Source organism: Solea senegalensis, linkage group LG11 (assembly GCF_019176455.1).
Source record: "Solea senegalensis isolate Sse05_10M linkage group LG11, IFAPA_SoseM_1, whole genome shotgun sequence".
In the NCBI taxonomy this organism is placed as follows: Eukaryota; Metazoa; Chordata; class Actinopteri; order Pleuronectiformes; family Soleidae; genus Solea; species Solea senegalensis.
In genome coordinates, this window is record NC_058031.1 from 25,773,039 (window position 1) to 25,796,495 (window position 23,457).

Below are 23,457 nucleotides of genomic sequence, written 5' to 3' on the forward strand. Positions count from 1 at the left end.
CGTCTGTATGTTTTTATTTAAAATAAATGCTAATAATGCTGCTGTTTTCCTCTGCAGAGTGTCAGTGTGACCCACAGGGTTCCCTCAGTGGTGAGTGCGAACGGGTCGGAGGTCAGTGTCGCTGTAAACCCAACGTGATGGGTCAACACTGCGACCAGTGCGTCCCGGGGAGCTTCGGCTTTGGAGTGAGCGGCTGCACTGGTGAGTTTACTGTGTGATCACGTGACGTCACTTTAAAGGTCCAGTGTGTAATAATTAGTGACCTCTAACAGGGCTGAATAATTAATCAAAATGTTATCAAAACTGTAATATTATGTAAAAACAGACCCGAAAACTAAAATATTTTAAAAACAGACCCAAAAATTTTTTTTGTAAAAACAGACCCGAAAAAACTAATCTCGTAAAAACAGACCTGGGGGAAAAAAATCTCTTAAACAAAGACTCGAAAAAAAAATCTTGTAAAAACAGACCCCCAAAAAAGAAATCTCATAAAAACAGTTCTTGGAAAAAAATAATCTTGTAAAAACAGACCCCAACAAAAATCTCGTAAAAACAGACCCCAAAATCTAAGCAAAATCTAAGTAAAAAACAAAATCTAAGTAAAAACAAAATCTATAAAACGGGAAAAAACAAATCTAAGTAAAAACAGACCTGGGAAAAAAATATCTAAGTAAAACAGACCAAAATATATCTAGTAAAACAAAATCTAGTAAAACAGACCGAAAAAAAACAAATCTAAAAGAAAACAATACCAAAGTAAAACAGACAAACTAAATCTCATAAAAACAGACCGAAAAACAAATTTAAGTAATAACAGACCTGGGGAAAAAAATAATCTTGAAAACAGACTAAAAAATCACAAGTAAAAACAAAATCTAAGTAAAAACAGACCAAAAAATCTCGTAAAACAGACCTGGGAAAAAAATAATCTCATTAAAAACAGACCTGGGAAAAAAAATCGTAAAACAGACCAAAAATCTAGTAAAACTAAATCTAAATAAAATCAGACCAAAAATCTTGTAAAAACAGACCTGGGGAAAAAATGATCTCATAAAAACAGACCAAAAAAAATCTCGTAAAAACAGACCCGAAAAAACAAATCTCGTAAAAACAGACCCAAAAAAACAAATCTCGTAAAAACAGACCCAAAATGAAAAATTCACAGTGATCATTTTGTAATTCAAATGAAAATAAGAATAATTCATATATAAAGTACCATTCCGATTCCGCAACTTCCGCAAAGTCAAAATAATCACAATTAGATATTCATTCAAAATCGTTCAACAAAAAAGAGCTTGTCAGGGAACTACGGTGGCCCCCACATGCCATTTTTCTTCATTGTTTGTTGTGTTTTGTTTTGTGTGGTCACAAAAAGTGCACAAAAAGGGCTTATTTTACGTCCTCCCTTTGATTTAATGTCCTGTGTTTTTATGTTTGCACAATAGCGTGGCCAATTTATGAGTACAATGAGTGAATAACCCTTCAAATACCTCCTCCTCCTCCTCCGCCCTGTCCAGCCTGCGACTGCCACCCCGAGGGCTCGCTGAGCCACCAGTGTGACCCAGTCACAGGTCAGTGTCAGTGCAGGGACGGAGCCACTGGACGCAGGTGCAGTGACTGTCGGCCGGGTCAGTGGGGGTTCCCCAGCTGCAGCCCCTGTCAGTGCAACGGCCACGCGGATGTCTGTGACCCCGGCACCGGGGAGTGTACGGACTGTAGAGACTACACAGCGGGACACTTCTGTGAGCGGTGAGGCTGACGTTTGTCCCTGGTTATCATACTGGTGGTTGAAGGTCTAGTGCATCACTTAAGTAAATGATGTCTTTGCTGCTTTATCACGTTACCGTCTGCACACTCCCACACCAAAGAAAATCCGTGATTTTGGATTACAGCACTCAAGAGTTGTTGATCCACTGCTGCCTCCATTTTTAAGTTCAAATGTTTCATTTTAGGACTTCAGTGTTTGAAACACTAGTCGTACCAACTTGTCAAACAAGGCAGATTTAGACCTGCAGCAACTGTGTCACCATGGGCTAAAAACACTGATTTTCTCTATAAACTTTGGTGTGGGGAGAGTGAGCAGATTAGAAACTTCCTGTAGCAGCTAGGTAAAGCAGCAAACATATTATTCAGCTACTGTAGAGTTGTGTTGTCTCTCTGTCGCCTCTCTGTCGTCTCTCTTTCGTCTCTATGTCGTCTCTCTGACGTCTCTATCGCCTCTGTCGCCTCTTCTATGCGCTGTTCTCTCTTCTGACGCCTCTGACGCCTCTGGCGTCGCTTCTGACGCCTCTCTGTCGTTCTGCTCGTCTCTGTTCGTCTCTCTGTTGTCTCTCTGTCGTCTCTGACGTCTCTCTGTCGTCTCTCTGTCGTTTCGTCGCCTCTCTGACGCCTCTGTCGCCTCTATGTCACCTCTCTGACTTCTCTCTGTCGCCTCTGACACCTCTTGGCTCGCCTCTATGTCGCCTCTGACGCCTCTCTGCTCTATGTCGCCTCTGTCGCCTCTCTGTCGCCTCTATGTCGCCTCTGTCGCCTCTGTTCGCCTCTGTCGCCTCTCTGTCGCCTCTATGTCGCCTCTGTTCGCCTTCTGCTCTGATTTCTCTCTGTCGCCTCTGTCGCCTCTATGTCGCCTCTCTGTCGCCTCTCTGTCGCCTCTGACGCTTCTGTCGCCTCTGTCGCCTCTATGTTAACTTCTCTGACGCCTCTGTCGCCTTCCGTCACCTCTCTGACGCCTCTCTGTCGCCTGGCGTCGCCTCTCTATCGCCTCAATGTCGCCTCTCTGTCGCCTCTCTGTCGCCTCTCTGTCACCTCTCTGACGCCTCTCTGTCGCCTGGCGTCGCCTCTCTATCGCCCCCAATGTCGCCTCTCTGTCGCTCATGTTGTTCCCCATGTCGCTCCTCTGTTGTTCTCTGTTGTTCAGTCGCTCCCTCTGTTGTCTATGTCGCTCTCTATACCGCTCTCTGTCGCTCCTCTGTCGCCTCTATGTCGCTCTCTTGCTCTCTGTCACCTCTGACGCCTCTGGTCGCCTCTTCCGACGCCCTATGACGTCTCTCTGAGTCTCTCTGTCGTCTCTGTCACCTCTGACGTCTCTGTCTTCTCTGTCTTCTCTGTCGTCTATGTCGTCTCTCTATCGTCTCTATGACATCTATGTCGTCTCTATGTCGTCTCTCTGACGTCTCTCTGTTCGTCTCTCTGTCGTCTCTCTGTCGTCTCTCTGTCACCTCCCTGACGTCTCACGTGTTTGTTCCAGTTGTGTGGACGGCTTCTTTGGAAACCCGGTGCTCGGTTCCGGTGAACACTGCCGGCCGTGTCCGTGCCCCGGCGTCCCCGGCTCGGGTCACTTTAACGGACACTCGTGTCGCGCCGACCAGAGCTCGGACCAGATCGTGTGTCACTGCAGACAAGGCTACGCTGGTGAACTCTCGACGCTGCATTTATAACACAAATATTACTGAAAATGCTGTTTTTTTAATTAATATATTTTTGTTCTTTTTCTTAAGGGACTCGCTGTGACCGATGCGCCCCTGGTTACCACGGCAACCCAGACCAACCCGGCGGTCAGTGCCTGCCGTGCGAGTGCAGCGGCAACATCGACACCCAGGACCCGGACTCTTGCGACCCCAGGACCGGCCAGTGTCTCAAGTGTCTGTACCACACGGACGGCGCCACCTGTGGACGGTGTCAACAGGGTTACTATGGCAACGCTATTGCCCAAGACTGCAGACGTGAGTGATGATGGTCTGTGTCTTTGTTGGCGTATGTTGTGCGTGCAATCGGGAGTTACTCAGCAAGTTGTATTGTATGCATTGATGTAGCAAAGGAATCAGGAAATATTGACATTTAAAAATCAGAAAAGTTACACAAAAACACACAACATAGTGGACGATTCATTTGGTAATTGATTAAGAATCGATTTTTCAAGTTTCAGTCGTTGCAAATGTCCATTTGAAGACAGTGTTACCTTGAATTTGGCAGAGAGTTGTGTTTTGGACAATAACTTGAGATTATTGTCCGTAAATTTAAGACAGTGGACGTCTCGATGAGACAGAACATGAAAAGAACGAAAAGCTGAAGGTATGACGAGGCGTCTTTGAGGGGAAAACTAAAGGCAATAATTACAAAAAGGCCCAAAAAATACAACAATATTCAAACATAACAAATATTTGAGTCAATGCTGTGACATTATGTGGCAGAGTGACGGCTTTTATATGGACACACAAACCAAAACACAAGATTATTTTCAACACAATTGTAATCGCCTTGTTCTGCATGTCCAGGTTGCACGTGTGTGACCGCCGGCACCGTCCAGTCGTCCTGCAGCGACGGACAGTGTGACTGTGAGCGGGCGAGCGGCGCCTGCGCGTGCAGGCAGAACGTGACCGGCCACAACTGTGACCAGTGCGTCCAGAACCACTGGAACTACGGCCAGGAGCGAGGCTGCGAGCCATGCCGCTGTGACCCCCGGCACGCTCAGGGAGCTCACTGCAACATGGTGAGGATTCATGACACTGAACCTGTGGTTTCCATTGTTTTGGAGACAAAGACTCAAACTAGTGTTATTGTAAATGTGTTTCAAACTGTTCAAATGTGTTCATTTACAACTGCAGTGTTCTTCTAAACCTCAGCGCTGTGATTCCTAAACGGTTGAACAAGTGACAGATATGGAAAGTTAAAGCGGAAGAACTCACTCATTGACACATTTTCTGACAATTCTACAGAATATCGTGATGTCGTAAGAGGGTTAAATCCTGAAGGATGAACACATGAAAGTGATGGAGTCTTTGTTGTGTGTGTCTTCCACAGTTCACAGGTCAGTGCCACTGTCGTCCAGGCTTCGGAGGCCAACGGTGCACAGAGTGTGAGCAGTTCCACTGGGGAGACCCACAGGTGCAGTGTCGAGGTCAGTCAACCTCAGACAGACAGACGGACGTTTGTGACACAATGACTTTAGAACCACTGTACGAGTGTTACTCATGGCAAGTGCTCATGTCTTTAATCCACATTCACACACTGTGACCTCCAGGTTAAACGACTGTGTGTTCACTTCACAACAGTGTGAGATGAAAATGAAAGAGTCTCAACATGCAAATAAAAAACCTCTCTTTCATTTGCACCCTGACGTTCTTCCAGGAAAACACAGAGATTGTGATTAAAATGGAACGCAGTCGCCTGTTGACACCAGCTGTGCTGCTTTCTTTCTAAATGGACATGAACATAATTCATCGCAAATGTTCGACATCAAACACAGTTTCATTTTAGTGGCGTCCTCTGTCCTTGTTTTCAGTGGCGTCCTTGTGTCCTTGTTTTCAGTGGCGCCCTTGTGTCCTTGTTTTCAGTGTTCAGCCAGTGGCGCCCTCCCAGCGCCCTTGTGTCCTTGCTTTCAGTGGCGCCCTGTGTCCCCTTCAGTGGCGCCCCTTACTCGTTTTCAGTGGCGCCCAGTTCTTTGTTTTCAGTGGCGTGCCTTGTGCCTGGCGTCCTTGTGTCGTTTTCAGTGGCGTCCCCAGGCCCAGTGGCCCTGAAGTTACCTTTCAGTGGCGCCCTGTACTTGTCCCCTCTGTCCTTGCCAGTGGCCGCCCTTATGTCCCTTTTGCTTTCAGTGGCGCCCTTGTACTTGTTTCTAGAAGCCCAGTCCTGTTTTCGCTTGTTTTCAGTATGCCCTTGTGTCCTGTTTTCATGCATCCTCTGTCCTTGCTTTCAGTATCCTCTGTCCTCGCTTTCAGTAGCGCCCTCTGTCCTCGCTTTCAGTGGCATCCTCTGTTCTTGTTTTCAGTGTCCTCTGTCCTTGTTTTCACAGCTTCGCCAGTGGCGCCCTCGTCCTTGTTAGCGGGCGCCCAGGTCCTCGCTTTTCAGTGTCGCCCTGTGTCCTTGCTTACAGTGGCGGCCCTGTGTCCTTGTTACAGTGGCGCCCCTTGTGCCAGCGCGCCCTGTGTCTGCCAGTGGCGCCTCAAGCAGGTGCCCCCTCTGTATGGTCTCTGTCCTGCTGGTGTGGCGCCCCAGTGTTTTCAGTGGCTGCCCGCCAGTGAGCCTTGTTTTTCAGCGCGTCCTCGTGTCCTTGTTTTCAAAACAAGTTCAGTTTTAATGATGATAACAAGTTCTTGGTCTCTTGTCTTCAGAGTGTAACTGTCACCCGCTGGGATCAGAAGTGTCTCAGTGCGACAGAAGCACGGGCGTGTGCGAGTGCCGCGAGGGAGTGGCGGGCACGCGTTGCGACGAGTGCGCCCGGGGTTTTGCCGGCGTCTTTCCCAACTGCGTGCGGTGTCACGCCTGCTTCCAGCTGTGGGACGACGCGCTGTGTCAGATCAAGAGGGACCTGGAGCACGTCCAGTACACGGCGCAGAAGATCCTGGAGAGCGGCGTCACGCCGGGCGTGGAGGACTCGCGCATCGGAGAGCTGGAGAAGAAGCTGAAGCAGGTGCAGGACATGATCGGGGGCGAGGACAGCGACAGGATCCACAAGCTGATTGGACAGAGCATCGATGACCTCAGGTGAGGACGTCGCGTCGTTGTTTTGTGTTATTTCTCCAGCTGAAGGAGCAGATGGTTCATATAAATACATAACTCCATGTTGATCCAGGGCTGAGATCGCCCTGACTGACGGGCGACTGATGGGCGTCACGCGCGACATAAACACAACGGCAGAAGAAGACGGGGCGCTGAGACGCACTCTGGACGTTCTGGAGAGAGAACTGAGGGACATCAACACCACGTTTGCTCACAAACAGCAGCTGCTGAACGACTTCCTCACCTCGGGAGTCGCAGGTAAACCTTAAAAAGATTGAAGCTGCTTTTTCTCACCATTACACGACCTTTTCTGACTGAAACTGGACTTTTGTGCCACTTTATAAACCGATAAATCAGTCATTTTACTTCACAAATGTGTTGTTTTGAGACTTTGGTGTTTGAGAGTTACCTCAGTGCCACAAACTTACTGAAGGGGGCAGCAGTGGACCAGCTGCTCCCTTGTCCCTGCGAGTTAAAAGTGCTGATTTTCTCTATGGACTTTGATAAGTTTATAAACTTCTCTGAAAAAAAGTCTGTATAATGGTGATGAAGCCACAAATATACCATATACATATCATAGACTTGAGCAGGTGAACTTTATGTTAGTGGTGAGATTGAGCATATTTTTAAGTTATCATAGACATTATATTAGAACTCTTTATTAAGTGGCAAAACCCAGGCTCTCGGCACAGTGAGCCAGCAGGGGGCGTGCAAAGCTCAGGCAGTGTCACTAACACAAAAACACGTCCCTGTGTCCTCACAGATCAGTTTGACAAGGTGAAGAAGTATTACCAGGAGTCAGCGGCGGCCGAGGAGAGGTGCAACGCGTCGGTGTCCGGTCCGCTCAGCGCGGTGGAACAGTCCAAAGAGACGCGCTCTCTCACCGAGGACCTGCTGGACGCCAGTAAAGACAAGTTCCTGCGCGTCCTGGCCGCTCAGAACAAGACGCTGAAAGAGCTGCAGGAGAAAGCAGACGACCTGGGCGACAAGGTGCAACACCTCAGCAACGAGGTGGGAACGCGTTATTCATGTATTCATCCATAATGCAGCCATGTGCCGTAATACACGTTAAAGTTATTTCAGATGATGTCAAAGTGTGGACAATGACAGATACCAGCTTCCTGTAGTTTTATGTCCACTGATGACACTGGTGACATCTAGTGGTCATTTATGATCATGTGATCATCATTCATGCTGCTTTTATGACAACTGTGACTTATGTTTCTGTTTTAAAATAAAAACACATACATTTCTGTTTTCTTAAAAACTTTCTTAAATGCAAACTTTTTGAAAAGTTATCACAATTCAAAATTTCATTTGCAATTCAAACAGGAATTGTTTAAAAAAGAGAGTTCATAAGCAGAATAAAGGATAAAGGAAACAGATATGGTTATATACTGAACATGAGGGCTGCAACTAACAATGTTTTACAACATCAATCATTTTAATCATGTTTTCAAATGTTTTATTTTGCCCACAATTCATAAATTATTCTATTATTATTTCCTTGAAACATGGAGCAAATAAACCAGAAAGTTTTCACATTTTAGAAGAAATTAAAACTCAGAAAACGTGGGTTTTTTTACATTTAGTCGTCAATTAATAGGTTATTTGTTGTTGCAGTCCTACTATACAGACATTAAAATAAGAAGAAGATACCTGAACTATCTCTTTAATATCCAGGATAAATGAGGCGTAAACACCCCCTGATGTAACGTCTATTTTTTGATCTCCTTTTCTTGTTCATTTCATTGCAAACATGACACACAACCTTTAAACGTGATTGATTATGAAATTCCTGACACTGTTGAAATAGGGCTGGAGCACAAGTCATGCTCTTGTTTTTGCTTTTATGATTATTTTTCATATTTCACCAAAAGTAGAAGCCGTTCTGGCGACGTTATCAAAGCACGGAAACTCATGAAATGTTGCCCGATGAAAATGTTTGTATTCTACTGCTGATAAATGTGGGCGTCACAAAATGGCTCGACAGCGCCCCCTTGAAATCAACCTGTTAGTCCTGGAGGTCCCAAAATCCGTCAAAAAAAAAGTCGGTTGTTTTAGACTTTGTGGTAATTTTGTAATTCAAGGAATTGTCTCCAATTCCACGACTGTCTTCAGGCATGAGGAAGAAACTCATTTATCAACATAACATAACATATGTGAGTGACGATAAACTCGCCTCCCACCCACAGGTCTGCGGCGGTCATAGCAATATCACCGGAAACGCCACTTGCCCAGACAGCCAGTGTGGAGGCGCCGGTTGCCGTGACGATCAGGGCGACCGCGTGTGCGGAGGAGACGGGTGCAGCGGGGCGGTGAGCGCCTCGGTGGACGCCCTGAATCACACCAAGAAACTCACGGACAGTCTGAACGCGGCCAACGAGGAGCTGAAGGCCGTCGCTAAGAAGGTGAGGAAAGTTCCTACACACACACACACACACACACAGTGTGAGTCATTCTGTGTCACTGTGGAGACAATAAAACAAAGTTACCTCTGTTGTTCTCTGGGTCCAGCTCCAGGATGTCGCCGCTCTGACTCTGGATGTGAAGAACAAGGCGATGAACAGTCTACAGAAAGCCCAGAAAAAGAAGGAGCACTTTGAGAACAACAACAAGAAGCTGAAAGATTTCATCAAGAAGATCAGAGATTTTCTCACTGGTATGTTTGGTTGTTTGGTGGTTCTGTGAATACAATCTTACACCATCTGTGACATCTTAAGAATATGTTTGCAGCTTTATTTTACAATGATACAGCACATTTTACCTGGAAACTGGAGTTTGTACACACACTCACCCTCCCACACCAAAGTCCATGGAGAAAATCAGCGTTTTTAGCTTGTTTTTAGAGAGCGGACCTCTGGGTCTACTGCTGCCCTCTTTGGTAAGTCACGAAGTCACAAAACAACACATTCAAACAGAGGATCATCAACTCCTGTGTGCCGTGATGTACAATCACTGACTTTCTCTATGGGACCTGGTGTGAGGAGAGCGAGCGATTTACAAAGGGACACAAACCTCAGTTAACAGCGCGAAAAGGCTGTTTAATGGCAAAATAAAGCTGCAGACATTCATTTGAGGTTTTAAAAACTTGAGCAGACACTTAACACTTGATTATTTAGTGGCAGTCATGTCCTACGCTGGTTCTTAGACCTCATTCAACCAGAAGAAGAAAGAGACTGAGTTAATGTGTGTGAAAAGGACAGTATCTTGCGCATGTTTCTCACCGTCCTTTCTGTCCAGAGGAGGGAGCTGACCCGGAGAGCATCGAGAAAGTGGCTCTGCACGTGCTGTCCATCAAGCTGCCCGTCAACAGGACCACGATTGACAACATGGTCGCGCAGATCAAGGGTCACCTCTCCAACCTCACCAACGTCGGCGAGATCATCAACCAAACGTCGCAGCACGTCGCCAAAGCCAAGGAGCTGCTCGAGAAAGCCAGAGACGCCAAGTAAGAAAGGACGAGAAAATCTGTCATTTAACCACGGCACACGGGAGGTGTTGGCCCACTGCTGCCTCCATGAATAAGTTCAAATGTGTTATTTTGTGATAACACATTATCACATTATAGGGTTTTGAAACACAAACTTACCAAACAAGGCAGCAGTGGATCAGCAGCTCCACCTATAAAGTACCTATTAACATGGGCGGAGTCATCACCGCACAGCTGAGTGAAACAGCGGTGACTTTGTTTTATACGTGACACACACACACACGAGTGACTAGTGACTTTACACCACACTTCTGTAGTTGTTGGAGATGAACCCAGGATTAGGATTAGGATTGTTCAGTAGTTATCTACAGTTTGGCACTGTTCGGCTTGATTTGTGTCCACACGTCTCCAGAGCACAGCCTCCTACTCCACAGACTACAGCGGCAGTGGTCTGTGATGCCGCTCATGATCGCCGACGCTGTCCCTAAATACACCACTCCACTTTAAAAGACTCCTGTTAAATATAGAGGTTTCCCTGGTAGTTGTTGGAGATTAACTCACGTTGTTAGAATCATTAAGCAGTTTTAAGTGATCTACAGTTCGGCTTGATTTGTGGGACATCTCTTCCTGTGACGGCACTCACAGGAAGACTCACCAATCATTGCAAGGTACCTACTTAGCACGCTTGGAACCTCGCGGGAGCAGGTACTAAAAATAGTACCTGGTACTATGCTAGTGAAAACACTACTTAAACCGTACCGTACCGTGCCATGGCGAGGCGAGGCAAGGCGAGTAGAGCCGGTGGAAATGCGCCATTAGATATCGAAGACTTCAGTGAGTATAGATTTTATGAGGTGGATAAATCTGTTTTCCCCTTGCTCCCTCGCTGGCACCCACATGTTTAGTGAGAGTGAGCTGATTGTGTGTCAGCCTCAAAAAACATTAACATTGCAGAAGGAACAAGAAAGAAGTGTGTGACGTGTGGTGGTTTCATCGCGCAGGAGTCGAGCGGAGGGAGTGAAGGACGCGGCCAATACCACGAGGCAGGCGCTGGACGAGTCTCAGAAAGCCATCGACAAAGCCAGAGCAGCTCTGAACGACGCCCAGAATAATCTGAACAGCACAAGGAACGCCACTGCTGAGGTACGACATGACCACATGACCAGAACTTTAGATGAAATGCTGTTTTCTTTCTTTCTTTGTTAACGTGTGACTTCCTCTCAGGTGGAGAAGAAGCTGGGGCAGCTGGTTGGTAGGCAGAAGGACGTCATGATGCGGTTACAGACGCTCTCGGAGGGGGTGGAGGCTCTGAAGAACAAGACGGAGATGAACCGACTGATGGCGATGGACGCCAAAGCACAGGCCAACAACGCCACTCACCTGGCGTCGTCACTGGAGAAGGTTTGTGCCTGTTTTGATTTGAAAAAAGAACGTGTACACAGTACATACTCTTAAGTTTTTACAGTAAATGTCTGTGTCTTTCTCTGCCAGAGCCTCAACGACACAGAAGAGCGGTACCGCGAGCTGCGGACGAAGCTGGATTCTCTGGGTGGAGAGTCTGGAGGTCTGAACAGCATCAACCAGAGGGCCAAGGATATCCAGAAGGAGGCGGAGGACCTCCTTAACAAAGCCACAAACGGGATTAAAGAGCTGGAGAGTGAGTACATGTTGACGTCATCCGTAATGATGCGTTACTGTCTTCTTCTTGTCTTTCCTTGACCTCTTCTCCTCCTCTCCTTCATGTTTGCTGTTTTACGTCAGTTGGCATCTCTTTTTCCTTTGAGTGTTGTGATGTAAAATGGCTGATTTTCTCTATGGGATTTGGTGTAAGAGGTGATGTCTTCATGAGGCACTGCACATGTTTTTCCTCCATCTTACTTCATGTTGTCATGAGACCTTGACGTCGTCTCCTTCTCTGTGGCCACAGAACTGGAGAAGAAGTTAAAGAGCAACGAGCAGTGGATGCAGAGCAAGCACGTGGAGCTGGAGGAGCTGAGGAAGAACGCCACGCTGGTGCGTGACAACATCCGCGAGCAGGTGCAGAAGTACAGCAACTGTGTGTGAGACAGAACTCGACAGATGTCCTGGCAAAGATGTCATGTGCCAGGACCAACAACTTTCTCTCTGAAATCACTTCAAATTGATCGTTGTTTAATAAATCGTTGTTTATTATTCACTGTTCATTATTCGCTCAAAACAGACTTTTTTGTTTTTTTATGGACAAAACATTGTATTCTTCTTATAATTTGTATGTATGGAGGTGTGATGCTGAGTTACAGTTCAAAGCTGTGGTGCGTGAGCTTCCTCTGGTGGTAGCTGGAGGAAAATCAGAAACACTGTTCGACTGTTATGTGATCAGAGTGGAGCTGAGGGATTGTGACCGGAGTGTGTAGAAAATCAAACAAACAACACAACAACAATAATAATAATGACGATAATAGTTAACTAGCGTCCCCACGCAAGTCTGAGAGTGCAGCAGTTCCCTGACCTCACTGTCTCCCTCACTCAACAGTCTTCACTTTTATTCCATTTATGTCGGTGCGACAAACGCGCTCGGACGTTTTAACTCATTTACGTCTCCAAAATGGACACCGAAATTCAAAATGGCTGACTTCCTGTTGAGTGGAGGCCATGGTTACGGTCGTTTGTTTTGGTTCGTCTTGGTCTAAAACATCTTCCCACCATGTTTCGTGAAATTCAGTGGAACTCAATTTTGCCTCTGTTTTCACCTTAGGGGGCGCTATAGAGTCCTTGAGTACCGCACGGGTCCGGGATCTATGCCAATGTCACATTTTCCCAAGACCTGACCTCCGTGCCAAGTTTCAAGAGTTTTTATTCACGTTAACGGCCTCAAAAATGACCACAAAGCCACGGATAGAATAATAATCTGACAGAGAACAAGAGGAGCCGTTTCAGGCCCTGACATTCGTTTTAATAATCTCGCCCCATCTTAATCTAATGTCACTATACCAGTGTGTGAAGTATATGTGAGGAAGAGGAGGATGAAGAGAGAATAAATCTGCCTCCAGTGTATTTGAATGTTGGTGATAATAGTGTCACTTCATAGTTCTTTATGGCAGTTTCTGCTGCAGCTGTCTCAGGTGTCTCAAGAATATTCTCCTAGAAGCTGGTCACTCAGTGGGGTAGTGGCTAGCACTGTTGCCTCACAGCCAGAAGGTCACTGGTTTGAATCCTGGGGGCCTTTCTGTGTGCGAGAGGGTTTCCTCCGCCGACAGTCCAAAACCATGCAGATGTTAGTCGGACACTGTAACTTAACTATGTGTGAATATGAGGGTGAATGTTTGTTTATATCAGTGATGAACTGGTGAGCTGTGACCCTACGTCAGCTTGTGTAAAGCAGACTTTGAAGCATGTCAACGTGTACTTGTATCGGTTTGAAGTCTGTTTCTACATCCTCCAGGAGAAGCAACAGATGTGTCCACATGTGTATGACATCATTGATGAAAATGACAATGCTGCTCTGGTGCCTTTTTAACTTTCCACTGCTATTTCAGTTGTTATATGCTACCCATCAAGTGTTATATCGCCTGTCCATGTACTGTACCGACCACTTTTTGACGAGACCTCATCGCTGTTGTGTGACGTCTTTGTGTCTTTAACTTATCACAAGTGGCTGACTTTTGGAGAGTATTTGTTTTGTTTTTCATTGTTCACACCATGATGACTGATTTCTTGAATAATGATGATAATAATAACAATAATAATAATAATAGTAATAATAAACAAGAAGAAATATATGACAGTATGTTATCAGAAAGTTATTATCTTTGACCAGTTTGGTATTTACATTATGACAACATACACAGACTGATTTTGAATTACATGTGTTTATTTTTATTACAAAAATATGACTAAATACGTATAAATACAAGTATTCTTATGAGGGAAAATTGGATGGAGACAAATAAATGTAATCCAGTTTATGTAAATTCATTACCTCATGTGTTTTGTGTGTGTTTTCAAAATTGCTTTTGGATTTTATGTAGAATAATACCAGCGATCTCAAACTCGCCACTTCATATCAACTTATTTTCTATGTTTTTTTACTTCATAGATTTATTTTATGCTTATATTGTGATAATAAATATTTATATGCATATTTTATAATTGATGTGAAATATCGTCATAATTATTGTTATTTTTTTCCACTTGACCGACTTCTTATTGACCAAACTACACTCATTGAGATTGAGTTAATCCCGTGGAATATCACAGTATATATCACATTTTCTACAGCAGATATTTTAGTTAGACAGTATGTGGCAGTTTGAGAGCTGTGGTATTATGTTACTCATCTTTGTTGGAAACTAACAGGAAAAATAATAAGTAAAACACCATTTAAATATTCCACAACCTTGTTAGGGTTTGAGCACAAGGTGCGTAGAACCCTTTTGAAACGAAAGGAGTTATTCTTCTTCACACTTTACCCCAAAACCCACAGAACCTTTGCAATGCGCATGGTACTAACTTACTTACTGTTTTTGCGTCAAATGGGAACGACGACACAGTCAAAATAGCGTTATAAACTATCACTGCTGTGTTTAACCCATGTCGTGAATTCAAAATGTATAAAAAATAAAAAATAAAAGTAGTCACTGGACTCAAACGAAGAGAACTCCTGCTCCAACATGGCTGCCACTTAACGAAGAACTCGCTTTTTCTGACCGGAAATAGTTGGAGTCACTTTGGAAAAGTGCTGACTCGCCCTCACTCGACCAAACTCCATAGAGAAAAGCGGCGGTTGATGCTGTCTCTGCTGTCTCTGCTGTCTCCATCAGTAAGTTCAAATGTCTCATTTTATCATCTTTGTTCTTAAGTTTATCCTGCGGGACACAAACCCTTCAAACATGGCAGCAGTTGACCAGCAGCACCTGTGTTCATGCGAGGTAAAAACGCCGATTTTCTCTATGGACTTTGGTGTGGGAGAATGAGCAGTTTGTAAAGTCAGAAGTGTGTGTCTAACAGAGAAGAAATAGCAGCAGACACATTTAAGATTTCGTAGATTTAACCTGGGGTATAAATTTGTTAAGTCAGTTTTAAATCAGTTTTCACTTGTGTACTCGCTGGTGGCCATGTTTTCAGTGACAGTGAGGGGACCAGCAGAGGGCGCCCTCAGCTCAGGAAGTGCTGATTTGAACACACTTCAGAAAACATGAACTTTCACTTGATTATATTAGTAAATAATTGTATTTATCCAGTTACTGTGCAGAAAATTGCCCTTTATTGTACTGTCACATACTTTGTTATTTCATATTTGACGTATCAGCTCATAAATATTATATATATATTATATATATTATTATATATAAAAAATAAGCAGGCAGAGTATCGAGGGATAAGATATGAGTGGAATTATTGGAAATGCACTGTTGTGCTGGTTGAAATGGAACCAATTTTAAAATATTTGGTACTTTGCAGGTTTGAGAGAAGCTTAAATCTTACCTTGACATCATGGACATTGTGATTAAAGAGATCAAACAGGCAACCAAAGGCCCAAAAAGGACATGCAGGGAGGTCACTGAACTGTAAAGGTTTGGAATAACGGGTTTAATATTTGTAATCTGAGCTGCTGAGAAATAAAATCAAGCTTTGACCATGAGCTGTTGTCATGTCTCCAATCCACTCACTCTGCTCTCTGCAGCCTCTGGCACTGGATCTTAATAAACCTGCAGCACAGGGAATGTGAGTAATATGACAGCACAGACACACACACGCACACACACACACACACACACACACACACACACACACACACAGCAGCCCGAGGCTCAAACACCTGCACACATCAGACAGAGTGAAACAAAGCTCTGCAGTCTAGTGTAGTCTAGTCTGATTTGAGAATAATTATAATCATAATAATAATGACAATACACAGTGTGTATAAACATAAATATATATATATATATATATATATATATATATATATATATATATATATATATCATGCATTACAAAGTAAATGTGTTATTTCTTCCTGGGGGCCAAAGACATGTAACATTACAATACACACATGTAATAATGAAGAGAGGGAAACAATAGACTCAACATTCTTAACTAATTAAAACTGCAGACCCTTACACTCCCTACTTCAATCGCCCGGGCAACAATGTCACTCTCTATTTGTTTTTAATGGGTAAGAAATATTAAATATATGTGTATAAAGTGCTGCCACTCTGGGTCAAATCAAAGGGGAGCGTGCATTCCTGCTCTGTGTCTGCAGAGCCACAGTGACCAGCACACACGGGGTCAGAGCGGGGGGCTCGTCGGAAAACATGAGGTGGGACCGCAGCAGAGAGAGAAACTGAAACCTGACGATGAAGGAGAGGGAAATCACATTTACTGGATCTGCACTATGATTTCTTCAAGTGGTCAGGGGTGTTTCAAGGGAGTTTGGGGCCTGAGAGTTTTGGGGTAGGAAAGTGAGAGGGGCCCCTCTACAGTAATACCACAGTAAATATATAAATAATGTATTCTACTGTAGTTTAGGACCAAGCTTGGTGGAATTAGTGACGTCCGATTGTGAGACTCCTCCCTTTCACAACATGAGGGCAGTGTCATACTATGAGTGTCCACTAGGGTCGGCGAGAAGTTCATCTCTTGCTCGGTCCATTTCTACTTTTGTTCACGCGGATCCGCACGTACCTGCAGTTTGATTCCACATGGAACCGACACTCTGATCGAGCACATTCCTGTAGCACAACACTTTCTAGTCCAGTTGGTGGCGCTCTCTTGTAAGTGGGAACACTTGGAAAGTGCCTGGTATGAGTTCCTGCAGTGGAAATGCACCTTAAATGTCTTATTCCGAGGCTATAAAATCAAACATTTTTATTTTAAAGTGATTATACGCTTACATAAAAACACAATATATTGCCAATAAATGCTCCTGAATTTTTCACACTGGACCTTTAAGAAGGTATATATAGTGGGCGGGGCTATAAGCAATTTGGACAACTAATCGTGACCCTTAATGCTCGCATTCCATTTACTTTGGAAGTCGGAGCTTCCGAGTTTACCTCATTCCAGTAGTGAAGTCGGGGGGAAGTCGTAATTTGCGTACAATCAATGTAGCGACATTGATTTACGCTGTGTTTTAAATGTAACAACGTACAAATACTTTGTTACTCTACTTAAGTACAACATTTATGTATTTGTATGTATCTTTACCTTTTTATTATTCTAGCAACTTTTACACCACTACATTTCCTCTATCTTTGTGACTCGTTACTACCAAATAAAACCAGGAGAAGAAGAGTTGGTATTATGGTCTGGTAAGTGTGTTGCTCAAGGACACACATAGACTAGCAGAGCCAGGAATTGAACCCACAACCTTACAGTTGAAAGCCACCTGTCTAACCCTAACCCAGAAAAATTAGTTTTAAATACTTAAGTACAGTAAATATCATATATGCTAAGACTTTTACTTTCGAGGGGCCCCTCTCACTTTAGTCTGCAGACGGATGCTGTCACTCCCACTCCTGCTCCAGAGTCCTGCAGTCCAGGCCATGTTTTCCAGAAGAAGCAGCGAGTGCAGCAGGAGCAGAGCAGAGGAGAAGTTTGAGCACAGGAGTGAACGGAGCCTCAGCTGAGCAACAAGTGGAGCAGCAGCAGCAGCAACAACAGCAGCAGCAACAGCAACAGCAGCAGCAGGAGCTGAAGAAGAGAGAGGGAGAGAGACTGAGGATCAACAGAGAGAGGTAAAAACACAACAACTTTATTTCTTTAAATAGTCACACGTTCGGTGCAGGTCTGAGCACTGTTTAACACTGAGGAACTCAACGTGAAAGTGTCTTCAAAACCTCATTTTTATCACTTTAAATGTAACAAAACACAGTAAATGTCAGTTTGTCTTCATATGAGAACTCACCTGTTGCTATCACTGGATATTTTCACTTTTTTGGACATCATCTGTAGGTCTCAGAGGTCTCAAACCCACTTTAATGTATTGTTTTTCATGTTTGTAGACAGATTTTATCATAAAAATGCATGCAGTTATGGTCTTTAATGCGGTATAAAGACTTATTATCAGTGTTTGAGACGTGTAAACTCCACCCATGTTCTTTTTAAAGTCACTAAATTCTCATTTATTCCTCATTCTGATGCTTAGTTTGAACTTCAGCAGCTCATCCTGAACATGTCTGCATGTCTAAGAGTAGATATTGACATTAAGTGTACCTAATAAAGTGGCTGTGATGTGCGTCCACACAGGTGGTGTTCGGTCGTGAGCGTGGACGATGAGAGCCTCACTGACGATCACGCTGCTCTGCGGTGAGTAAAACCCTGTGTTTCACTTTGAAGTCGCCCCGTGTTTTCTGCTCCGCAACAAAAACCCTCTGAAGTGAATCAGTGGAGATGAAACGAGTGTCTCCAGGTCACTGAGGTCACTGAGCTTCTTACAGTCACGTTACTGTACACTTTGTTATTCCTGACTCTCTGAAGCAGAATTTGCTCTTCTTTTAAATGATGGAATCTTGTATTTATTGGTTTATTATTGCGTTTTTTTGCTGGTTTGTTGTTGTGAATTGTTATTGTGATGATCAGTAGTTGTCTGAATGTGAATGTTTTTCATACTTGGGTTTTGACATAAACAACAGTTTCCATACATTTTTGTAGTAAATGTCCCCCAAAAATGAGCAGAAAATGCACATTTATGTGTGTCCATCCACTGTTATTAAATAAATATAAAGCATTTGTTTACCATAACTAACTACTTCATACTAACTAACTTTAACTGACTTGACTTCTAGTGATGATTCTTTTCTGTACAATGAGAATACAATGAGTATGAGTAGGTCATACAGTATATGGCTCAGTCATTTAGTTATATAATATGTATAATGCTTTATTATAGATGTTTGTTTCAATTGCAAAATTAAAAAAAGGAAAAAGAAAAGGAAAAGAAAGTCGCTATTTTGAGAAAAATCCAAATTCTGACAATAAATATAGAATTATTTTGACATTTATCTCAGATTTCCAAGAAAGAAATTGTAATTCTTCGATTAAATTCTGAATTTTCTCAGATATCTTAGACATAAATACCAGAATTCTAAGATTTAAGGCAGAATTCTGACTTCAGTCTCACATGTGGACCTAATCCTCATCCATAATTATCCAATCACTTAAACAAATGTAATATTCATACATATTTACTTAGATCTGCACCTGAACGCTGGATATCTAAAACATAATCTGTTGTTGTTATGACACATTTGGTACAAAAGCAGCTCAGTCACAGTTATCTTGTGTTACATTAGGATTAATAATCCCACAGAGTAACAGAAGTGTTCTCAGGTAGAACCAGTAGCCTGAACATGTCGGATGTGAGGTGGTGTAAATGAGTGAGTGAGTGATAAGATACTGGAGCTGATGTTTCTTTTTTCGGGCCCCGGTGACCTCCTGCTCTCTGGGGTCGTCCCTGTCTCTGTTTATGGTTCTCCTAAAAAAGCCCAGCTGAGTCTGCAAATAGAGACTCTGACACTGTTACCTACAGCTCAGCTCTGTGTATATACTTTACATACACGCATACATGTATATACATATGTATATATATATATATACATATGTATATATATATATATATATATATATATATATATATATGTATATATAAAACAATGACGCAATTGTATACTTTTGAAAACAATAACTAGAGGTAGACCAATTCATCTGGCAGATATTTGCCATTTTTTAATAAAAGCCATTTGCCTATTATAACTTTATTAATCAGCCAACTCTCACAAATGATGCACTTTTGTTCTTAGACACTTATATTGCAGAAAGATGGTGGAAAAAAAGACAATCAGCATCAATTATTGGACATAATTTCCCCTAATTTAAAACGACTTTTAAATAGTTTCACCTACTTAAACCCACTCAAACAGTCACAACTCACTTCACAATATACATTTTTATATTGTTTATAATTCAAAATAGATTACACTATAACATTTCTGAATATGCACCTTTTATTATGGCATCATTTTCTTTTTCAATAGATTTATGTTGGATAAATGAAACAAAACTTGATTTATACATCAAGTTATTTAGAGAATAGGTTCAAAATCTTTAGTAAAGGGCTGGAAAAACATATTTATTGATTAAGTGTGGGTCCTGACCCCGGTGCCTGTGAGCGACTGATGTGAAGACAGAAAAACAACAGAGAGATTAAAGTGTTTGTGTCACAGACACCTGCACTGGTCCACGTGGACGTGAACTCACTCACTGAGCAGCAAAGACTTGAACGACCCTCAGTAAAAACCTAAAACACATTGTTCCCTGTGAGGTCCTGCGGTGACCACCCAAGGTGTCCGTCAAACACCACACATGCACAACAACCGCACAACTGTCGCCTTCTTCACCCAGAACATCACTTCACTGTAATGACACTGGAAGGTCATTCCATTTCTAGTCAGAAGTTGGGGATTTTCCTCTTGGTTTCGGATGTTTTATCATTTTATTGTCAATAAATCGCACATTTTCATGTGTGATTTGTGTGTTCCCTTAATTCAGGGGGTCTAACACAACTGTTCACTTGTGGTGGGCGACAACATTTCACAGAAGCTGCAAAATGAATCTATTTATTAAAAAAACATCACTATTAAAAAAGAAATAACTCATTTTAATGTGATATGAAATCGATTAGAGGTGCTTTGTCTTCATTATTTTTATTTGATTTATTTAGTTAGAGCAGTGAATGCACATCTTTATCTAACAGTTCTACAACTCTTACTAACTGACTAACGTTAGTTCAAACGTGTTATTCTAAGATTTGGGGGCGAAACTTTAAGGTGAGATAAAGCAGCAAATGTCTCAGGCCAGTTAATGTGAGGACAATAAGAGACATGTGTGTGTGTGTGTGCGTGAGGACTTGTCTTCCTTGTGGGGACAAAAATCAAGTCCCCATCACATAAATGGCTATATTTTAAGGTGAATATATGTTTTAAGGTTAGGTTGCGGTTAGGGTTAGGATTAGGATTAGGTCAGTAGTAAGTGTGTGTGTGTGTGTGTGTGTGTGTGTGTGTGTGTGTGACACACACTGTCATTATGGAGATAGAGAGCTGTCTGTTCAGAGTCTGGACGCCCCTGAGGACGAGCTGCAAGGTCAAAGGTCAAGACCGCGGGTCAGAATCGGTTAGTGGTGTGTGTGTGTGTGTGTGTGTGTGTGTGTGTGTGAGAGAGACAGAGAGTGAAAGGACTCACACTGGTCACAGTCGTTCCTCCACTCCTGATTTCCTCTTTTCTCTTTCTGATTCTTCTTTATTGAGGGTGGGGGTGGAAGGAGGTCCTCTGTGTGTGTGTGTTCTTGTATGTGTTACCTCTTTAGGACCCTCTCTGTCGTAAACACTGACCTTGTCAGAACCAGTAGTCCTCATGGAGACCACAATTGGGTCCTAATGAGGCAGAACCTCATTTCTGAAGAACTGGTTAGAAGTTTAGGTAAGGTAAGGTAAGGTAGTTAAGGTAAAGGATAAAGCTTTGTTAAGGCAGTGAGGACAATTTGTGACTTTAAAGGGCTTTTTTGTTTTAAAATGTGTGTTTAAGGGTAAAATAGTTAGAATTAGTAACTGTTTGCACACACACCAGTTAGGGATTGAACCAGTCACCTTCTGGTTACAAGCTCAAATCCTTTCCTCTGTCCAACAAGTTAAGTTAAGTTAGGATAGGTTAGTTTAGTTTAGGTTAAGATTAGGTTTGGTTAAGTTAAGTTAAGATAAGGTTAGCTTAGCTTAGGTTTAGGTGAGGTTAAGGGGTTCAGGCATTTAGCTGTGATGATTAAGGTTAAGGTAAGAGGTGAAGGAATGCATTATGAGTGTCCTCAGTAAGACTGCTGCATGTAAAGTGTGTGTGTGTGTGTGTGTGTGTGTGAAGCCTCAGGTTCTTCTGATGTGTAACTGTTACATTGTCACATTAACATTTACACTTTTTAGCTTTTGATTTCTAAGTAAAGACTTTTGTGGATCAAACTACTTTTATAATGAAAGTGACTGTGATTGTGTTTGACTGAGGGAGGAACTGATGATTAATCCTCTTTAGGAAGGAAGGACGGAACTGGGAAGGAAGAAAGGAAGGAAAAATGTACATGAAAGGGGCCTCATGATGTAGAGTAAATCCTCGGTAATTCACCTTTGTTGCAGGTGTGTGTGTGTGTGTGTGTGTGTGTGGGAGTGAGACCGTGTGTTCCCATTGCTTTTATGAGCGTTAGCCTCCGGAAATGTGCAGATACCAGAACAATGGTGCGGTAAAGCCACCAGCGCGAGAGAGAGAGGAGAGAGAGAGGAGCTGAAAAAAGAGAAGGGGTTGGATAGAATCAGGACAAAAAGAAAAAACAGAGAAAGACTTGAGGGAGAAGGGGTGGAGAGAGAGAGAGAGAGAGAGAGAACAGGTTTGTTTACATGAAAGGACGGTGAGTTAGGTTTCCTCATCCTGTCGGCAGAGGCTTCTCTGGATGAAAAAAAGGGGGATAAAGGAGATAAAGGAGGAGGTGGAGGAGGACATTAGGGCCCGGGAGGAGGAGTATGAAACAGTCAGCTGGTCACAGAACAATGAAGTGTCTGCTACAGTGGAGAAGCTGAAAGGAGCTGGCAGGTGTTTACAGTGAGGAGGTGAACACAACAGTGCTGTTAATCCAGCTTTATTTAACCTACCTGCTACTTATGAAACACTACATGTTTTTCATGTATTCACATTCAGGTCAGACACTGAAACTACTCTGTAGTGTTGCAGAGAGAATGCAAATATCAGCTTTTCTCTGCTGAACCTCAACCAGGTGACGTGAGACGTCTGTGACGTGATGACTGACTGTTCACTCAGTCATGTGAACACTCTACTATGTTCACATGACTGAGTGAACCTGGCTTTGGACCCGTTTTTTTGCCGCTTTGTGAGTTCATGCATGGACATCATCGTGATATTTGAGTGTGTACTCCTTGATAAGCTACTGGATTCCTTGATTACTCTGGGATTGATACACTGTAGTGTTTATGGCTGGCCTGTATGTGGCGCTGTAACGGTGCCACAGAAATACACCAAAGACAAAGAAGATTAAAGTACACTGAGATCTCCAAATGTATTATTGTGTAACAGTAGAACGAAGGAAGGAAGGAAGGACAGATGGAAGGAAGGAAAGAGAGTGAAGGTAAAGAGGTGGTGGTGTCAGGTAGAGAGGAGGGAACAAGATATTTCAGATTCAGGTTCAGGTTTTTAAAAGTCTCATGGTTTCATCTTGGCCTGTAATTACACACACACACACATATATAAAAGCCTGTGTCTCGTAAACAGGCTGCTGCAGCTGTCTGTCTGTCTGTCTCATGTCTGTGTGTCTGTGTTCCAGGTCACTGCTCCACACAAAAGGTCATTATTGGTTCAGTCTGAAAACAGTGAACTGTTCTCAGATTTAACTGCTGAGTTAAAACTGCTGAGTCACTCTGTTTAAGTCAGTATTGATGACTCAGCAGCCTCAAACCCAGGATTTGGCTTTCGTTTATTTGTTTATTATTCGATTACTGAAT

The 23,457-nt window shown here is 43.2% G+C and overlaps 2 protein-coding genes across 3 annotated transcripts in view; both read left to right on the top strand.

The window, feature by feature from the left end:
* The window catches only part of lamb2l (laminin, beta 2-like), a 60,373-nt gene extending 46,488 nt beyond the window's left edge, over positions 1–13,885 (top strand). For both annotated transcript variants that reach the window (XM_044038384.1, XM_044038385.1), the window contains exons 20-35: positions 58–201; positions 1,518–1,749; positions 3,248–3,411; positions 3,498–3,722; positions 4,275–4,489; positions 4,801–4,897; positions 6,111–6,483; positions 6,572–6,756; positions 7,262–7,509; positions 8,694–8,909; positions 9,016–9,160; positions 9,742–9,949; positions 10,933–11,074; positions 11,156–11,332; positions 11,423–11,588; positions 11,859–13,885. In XM_044038384.1, the coding sequence (XP_043894319.1) occupies positions 58–201; positions 1,518–1,749; positions 3,248–3,411; positions 3,498–3,722; positions 4,275–4,489; positions 4,801–4,897; positions 6,111–6,483; positions 6,572–6,756; positions 7,262–7,509; positions 8,694–8,909; positions 9,016–9,160; positions 9,742–9,949; positions 10,933–11,074; positions 11,156–11,332; positions 11,423–11,588; positions 11,859–11,995 (3,074 nt within the window). In that variant the 3' untranslated portion in view covers positions 11,996–13,885. The remainder of the gene's footprint in view (positions 1–57; positions 202–1,517; positions 1,750–3,247; positions 3,412–3,497; positions 3,723–4,274; positions 4,490–4,800; positions 4,898–6,110; positions 6,484–6,571; positions 6,757–7,261; positions 7,510–8,693; positions 8,910–9,015; positions 9,161–9,741; positions 9,950–10,932; positions 11,075–11,155; positions 11,333–11,422; positions 11,589–11,858) is intronic.
* Positions 13,886–17,614: 3,729 nt separating this feature from the next.
* The window catches only part of lamb2 (laminin, beta 2 (laminin S)), a 41,879-nt gene continuing 36,036 nt past the window's right edge, over positions 17,615–23,457 (top strand). The window contains exons 1-2 of the mRNA XM_044038386.1: positions 17,615–17,646; positions 18,158–18,217. Coding sequence (XP_043894321.1) covers positions 18,184–18,217 — 34 coding nt within the window. The 5' untranslated portion in view covers positions 17,615–17,646; positions 18,158–18,183. The remainder of the gene's footprint in view (positions 17,647–18,157; positions 18,218–23,457) is intronic.